We start from the raw sequence: 6,456 nt of genomic DNA, 5'->3' as shown, positions 1-6,456 counted from the left end.
ATTGAGTGGTCGCCAAGAGCAGCAAGGTAAAAATTAAGTGCGCTCCCTTCTGATTCTATGGTTGATCTGGCCACTATTTTTTCCAATTTTTGGTAGTTGTTACTTCAACAGAGCAATATGATCCGCTGATTGTATATGTTTGGTTCGTGGATAAGATACTTAAATCTGGGCATGTATTGCTGCAATGTTCAGCTTCACAACGAAGCATTCAGGTTTCTTGATTTTGTAGGGTCGTCAGGTCGTGGTTAGAATAGATGCTCTACGACGCTTACTGGGTTTCCGAGGCCCCTAACTACTTATCTATGACTTACGTACTACGACCCTTACTTATACTATAAGTTACGTACCATTGTTGGAAGTTGGAATACCAAACACATGAATCACACCCAAACAGCTTTTATTTGGTTATCCATGTTTTAACTCATATGTCATATTAAATACAATAATCTCAAACAGCCCGGCCATGATGAGAGACACCATGCAACGTTTGAAAAATAAATATTACTGTTACACACTGTACTATCATAATGGTAATGCAGTGGGAATTTGAATTTACATTTGTCCAATTAATCTTCCTTTTGGCTATGGTAACAGTGCAGGGGATGCGGAGCAATACGATGATATGTAACCATAACTTGTGTGCGGCGACAAATATGACGGGACCGAGGGACATGAAAGGAACGGCTTCGGTGGCATCTCCAATTCATTGATGCTCTTTTCCAACATATCAATCACCTTGCTCATCGAAGGACGGTTTTCGGGGTTAGTTTGTATGCACCATAGGCCCACTAAGGCCATCTTTCTCATGGCCTCTTCAAGGTCGCAGATGACTTCACAAGTTTGTACCTGTTCTGCTACACTGTCATATATCCTGTTTGGAAAATACACATCACTTGAGCTCTCGGTATTCCCTTTTCCTTTATTTATCCTTCCTCCTACCATTTCCATGAGCATCATTCCATAGCTATAGACATCTGACTTTGTAGAAACGACTCCAAAACCTCTAGAGAATACTTCTGGAGCAATGAATCCAATGGTACCTCTTGCTTCGGCGACAGAGAGGATGCTACCGGCCTTGAGGTGACACAGTTTCGCTAAACCGAAATCCGCAATCTTGGGACAAAAATCTTCATCTAGAAGTATATTCTGAGGCTTGATGTCAAAATGGATGATGCGAGTACTACATCCTTGATGCAAATATTCCAATCCTCGTGCGATGCCAAGTGCTATTTGCTGTAACTTGTCCCATCCAATAACTAGATCTGAATTCTCTGTGTAAATATATTTCTCCAGTGAACCATTAGCCATATACTCATAAACAAGGGCTCGCTTTGCTCCTTCTAAGCAAAAACCGAGCAGACAGACAATGTTGATATGTGATGTCCTACAAATGCTAATTGCCTCATTTAGGAACTCCTCTCCATTGCCTTTGGAAACTTTTAGGAGCTTCACGGCAACCGCACAGCCATCTTGTAGGCTACCCCTAAATACCATGCCATATCCACCTTCTCCAAGTTTATCCTTGAAAGAGCTAGTCATTTGTTTCAGCTCTGAGTACTTGTACCTTTTCGGAGCCAAAGATCCATACTTCCGCAGCATTTCTTCCATGCTTGATTTATTACCGGTCTGCTTTGGGAGGATGAGAAGACTAATCTTTTTCTTATGTCGGTGCACCCCCCAAACTAGACATGTTAGCAAGCTGATTGTAGCAGACAGAGAAACTGTAAAAAAACGAAAAGTTGACATCATTTAGTAAAGTTGACAGTATATCAGTATATGCATGAGACTGTGTAAACTATCCCTTTTCTAATATAGCCATTTAGGAATCTTTCAATTTCACGTCATTAAATTAGAAATCTCCATAATTTGGTTAATTTTAGACTTAGCAGTTTGCCTTTAGATAGCATCAAAGTATGAAAGTTTGAGACAAAGTATCACGTATTTTCTGAGCAGAAGCCATGATAGACATACCTATCAAAATTAACTTCTTGCTGCGCCTACCATCTGCAGTGAAATTATTATGGTTAGTCAATGTAAGTATCAATCACAAAATTAAATAAAACATCAAAATGTACCATGGCAATTTGACAGCCAAGCGCAACTAGCTATTAGAAATGCATGCGGCATAAGCAGATCAAAATTTTAACTCCAATGGGAAAGATCAGTAGACCGACATCACATCAGAACCTGTAGTTTCTAAGATGTCATGTAGGTCCAAATAGCAGCATCTCTCAACATGTCAGCTCAGCTGAACAAACAAAATATAAAGAAGATAAGGGCATCTCCAACGCGGACCCTCAAACCGCCCGCAGCCGTCCGGACCGCGTGGTCCGGACGTGTTTTGCCATCCAGCACGGTCATGTATCGGTCCGCTCGGCAGTCTAGACGTCATTTTTTCACACAAGCGTCTGACATCCCTGGCCTACCCAAACCCTCTCCCTTGCCCGCACCCTTTCCCGCCTGAAGCGGTCATCCGTGCCACATTCATGCGTTCATCCGTCATCAGATCATTCCACAAAGCACAACGCGTTGACCAAGTCAAAATCATGTACTAATTCATGTACTAATCTTAAAATCCTTTGTTGGTGTACCCTATTTCATGCGGTTGCTTCATAATATAAAGCGGGGGAAACCCTTTTATATCTTAAAATCATGTACTAATCTCAAATTGGGGATCTCAGTTGATTGACAGAGCTTCCACGCCTAGAGAGCTTAGTGAATTAAAGGATAAGTCACTGACATGACTAATTTGCTTGGTTCGATTAGGGAAGTGCAAACAAATTAGGCACTGCTATTCCTAGTGTAGCTACAAACTTGATTAAAAAATAATTTGGTGGTTGAACTTACGTGCTGCTGCAGGCAGAGGGAGAGGGGGGGCCTCCCATGTCAAGAGGAAGCCATCCTTGATGAGCTGCTCGTAGTCGCTTGCGTTCGTCTTGCCTGACGATGAGCCCAGTACCGGCACGACGCTTGCATCGCAGCCCTCCATGGCGTAGCTGGCGTAGTTCCCGATCCGGTCGTGATGCACTCCCGAGCGGACAAACACCACCCACTCGTTCCTGCACCTCACTCTTGTCTGCACCAGGCCTCTGTCCGGACGTGCAGCAGCCACCGCGCTTTCCTCCGTGCAATTGTACAAAATGAGATTCAGGTTGCTGAGGTCGATCTTGAACTGGGTGTCTAGTTTGGCGGAGGTGTTCCCAATCTTTATGCCGCAACCGCTGGAGGCTTCCAATAGTTTCTGCTTGCCTTCATCAACGACTCGCAAGTTGCGTTCCTCGTAAGAGATACTGTTGATTGCAAAGCCGGGGATGAGGGGCACGGAGCTCCGTAGGGTTGCACTGCTGTTATTATAGCAAGTGACCTTGAAGTCCAAGATACCACACGATCTTCCCGCGTCTGTCTCAGCCAGCCAGAACGGATCAGAGATGGTGAGGGTGCCACACCTGTTGGCCGAGCGCGAGCAGCCTTCGCCTTGCTGCTCGTCAGCCCCGACGAGCATCAGTGGTAGCCACCAAACCCCGATGAAGACTAAGAACCAGTAGACAGGAGCCATCAAAATACAAGACTTGTAATTTGTGTCAGCAAGACACAGAAGGGGAGCAAACAAAGTTGGTGATCATGCATGTGCTGTGTGGCAAAGAACGGATGCTATATGCTTGGGGAATGGAATCATCTCACAGTCGTCGTACGTCTAACATGGGAACTCCGTATCTTAATTGACGGAGCAAAGGGAAGACCTGGAACGCAATCAGGAGTGGCCGCAGATCAAGTGGGTGCAGGACTTTTCAGACATGATGATATCGCGGTTGTTGTCCTAGCGCTTTCATGTGCCGAAGCAAGAAGATACTAGATGAGAGGTGATGCCGATTGAACAACACACTATTTCCACTTGACAAGGTTAAACCTAACAGACCTCTCAGCTGACTCATTTATTTTGCCTTATCATTTTTTGTTCGAAAAGGTATTTATTTTGCCTTATCATGTTCATTATTTTGAGAACCATATTTCTCAGTCTTATATTTGAGTATATACAGGCAACCAAATCATTTTAACAAAACCAACTACGCACATTTGCTTAAGAAGCCCAAACTGGGAGTTAGGTCGCTTGTTGCCCTAATGAGCTGATTTAAATTTCATCTATTTACGCAGTCCAAGGTAAGCATACCACCAAGTTTCACATGTTCTTATGGAATCTTGAGGCGGCCGGACAGAGATCACACCGCCAGCTAATTAATCTAACCAATATACTACACCTGCATGCAACAGGTCCTGAACAATGCTATTATACCGTTGGCTAGCGGTGCCAATAATCAGGCCAGTAATTAACTTGCTGATTGATGGTTACATCAATCAGCAGAGCCAACGCCATCCTGTGGGTCAAGGGCTCCGAGTCTTACTTTTGAGAAAAAGGGTTTCCCCCACTTTATATTATAAAGCAACGGACCAAGAATCCAACACATTATGAATAAGGCACAAAGTCATGCTGGGGCACAGCAGAACAAGCCCCAAAGATAGCTAAAAAAGAGCTAATCCGGCTCAGGGGTGGTGGCGGTGGAGCGAAAGCCGATGCCGCGGAAGGAAGACCTGCCATAATGTTGTTAATGACGCCACGATCACACCGCTTGCCAAGCGGTCTCCAGAGCCGTAAGAAGCCACACATTTTATAGATTGCATCAGTCACACTGCACGGAATGACATGCTCGATGACTAGTTTATTGCGGGTACACCAAAGGGTCCAAGCAAGGGTACCCAAAGCCACCCAAATTGGGGGGGCGGCTAGGACCGGGGAGCCGAAGGACCTCCCCAAATAGGTCTGGGAGGTTGTCGTGGTACCAATTGCCGCCAACCACCTCCCGGAAACAGCTCCAAAGGAACTGCGCTACAGGGCATCGGAAGAAGATGTGGTTACAGTCTTCCGGGACAAAACAAATGGGACAGAGGCCATCTCCAGGGCCATTACGTTTTCCGACCTCCGTCCCCGATGGGAGACGGCCTCGGACCCATTGCCAGAGAAAGATGCATATCTTCAAGGGGAGTTTGATCTCCCAGAGCACCGATAGTTCCACCGGGCCAGGGGTGGGAACAATCGCCTGGTAAAGAGATATAGTCGAGAACCTGCCATTTGGCTCCAGGTGCCAAGACAGCGAATCGGGCTCAAGGGAGGGGGGTGGAGGGTAATAAACTCGAGCATTTCGTCCCATTGCTTGAGCTCTACCGCCCCGAAGGTACGGCGGAAGGCAATGGCGCCCAAGTCAGCTAAAGCCACAGCTACAGAGAGTTGTGGGCGGACACAGATCGAGAATAACACGTAGAAGCGTTCCGCAAATGGGCGTGGCCCAGCCCATCGATCGAGCCAGAATAATGTGTCGGACTCGGAGCCAACTCTAATAGAGGTCCCTATGTGCAAGACCGGCATCAGACGGATCACCGATTGCCAGAATTGGGATCCTCCAGATCTGGGAGCGAATGACAGTGGCTGCCCGCGAAGATACTTCGCGTGGATAATCTCGAGCCACAGACCTCCCACATCGGTCTGAATACGCCAGAGCCATTTGGAGAGGACGGCAATATTCATCCACTTGGATGAAATGACTCCCAGGCCGCCCTGGTCCTTAGGCTTGCAGATCTCGGACCACTTCACCATGTGGTACTTCTGTTTATTGTTTTCTCCCGCCCAGAAGAATCTAGACAGGAGTTTGGTGACCTCATGATGTAGGGATTCATGTAAACTATAGAATCCCATTATGTACATCAAAAGGCTAATGAGGGAGGAGTTCATCAAAAAGACTCGAGCGGCTTTAGACAGCCATCTCCCCTGCCAAGGTTCCATCCTATGCTAGAGTTTGGCGATTATTGGGCGAAAGTCCTTCTCCAGTATACGTGTGTCACTAATTGGCATGCCAAGGTAAGTAGTCGGGAAGGATCCCAATCGACAATTTAAGCGATTGGCGATTCGCTGAGCTTCCGCCTGGGACTATCCCAGGACCATCACCTCACTGTTGGCGAAATTGATCGTGAGACCCGACATCTCCTGAAAGCAGAGGAGGAGGAACTTGAGGTTCCGAATATCCTCGTCAGATCCTTCCACCATCATAATTGTATCATCCGCATACTGGAGGTGGGTCAGACCTCCATTGGCCACAAGATGGGGGCAAATCCCCCGAATGTGGCCGGCTCGTTTGGCCAAATCTAGGATCGAGGCCAGAGCATCAACCACAAGATTGAAAAGAAAGAGGGAGATCGGATCCCCTTGCCGTACGCCTTGGCCAGTCAACAAGTAAGGCCCGATATCCCCATTGATGTTCACAGCCGTGCGGCCGCTCGTCACTAACTGCATCACCCTCGCAACCCAGTTGGGGTCGAATCCGCGCTTGAGAAACACCTCCCGAAGGAAGGACCAATGGACAATGTCGTATGCTTTATGGAAGTCAATCTTGAAGAACACCGCACGGA

At 46.8% G+C, this 6,456-nt stretch overlaps 1 protein-coding gene across 1 annotated transcript; it reads right to left on the bottom strand.

Moving 5' to 3' along the window:
* Positions 1-582: 582 nt before the first annotated feature.
* LOC123076958 (LEAF RUST 10 DISEASE-RESISTANCE LOCUS RECEPTOR-LIKE PROTEIN KINASE-like 2.4) lies at positions 583-3,727 on the bottom strand. Its single transcript, XM_044499131.1, has 3 exons — positions 2,848-3,727; positions 1,972-2,004; positions 583-1,721 (listed from the first exon to the last, which is right to left on the bottom strand). Exons 1-3 carry the CDS (start codon positions 3,554-3,556, stop codon positions 583-585), a joined length of 1,881 nt encoding a protein of 626 aa, XP_044355066.1. The 5' UTR covers positions 3,557-3,727.
* Positions 3,728-6,456: the final 2,729 nt, after the last annotated feature.

Source organism: Triticum aestivum, chromosome 3D, assembly GCF_018294505.1.
Source record: "Triticum aestivum cultivar Chinese Spring chromosome 3D, IWGSC CS RefSeq v2.1, whole genome shotgun sequence".
NCBI lineage: Eukaryota > Viridiplantae > Streptophyta > Magnoliopsida > Poales > Poaceae > Triticum > Triticum aestivum.
This window is presented reverse-complemented; position numbering and strand designations above follow the sequence as displayed.

Excerpts from the sequence above, each read along its gene's own strand:
- LOC123076958 (XM_044499131.1), bottom strand. The coding sequence starts at position 3,556 with ATGGCTCCTGTCTACTGGTTCTTAGTCTTCATCGGGGTTTGGTGGCTA. Across the intron at positions 2,005-2,847 it reads CCCTCTGCCTGCAGCAGCAC|ATGGTAGGCGCAGCAAGAAG; the intron begins GTAAGTTCAACC and ends ATTTCACTGCAG. Across the intron at positions 1,722-1,971 it reads CAAGAAGTTAATTTTGATAG|TTTCTCTGTCTGCTACAATC; the intron begins GTATGTCTATCA and ends GTTTTTTTACAG.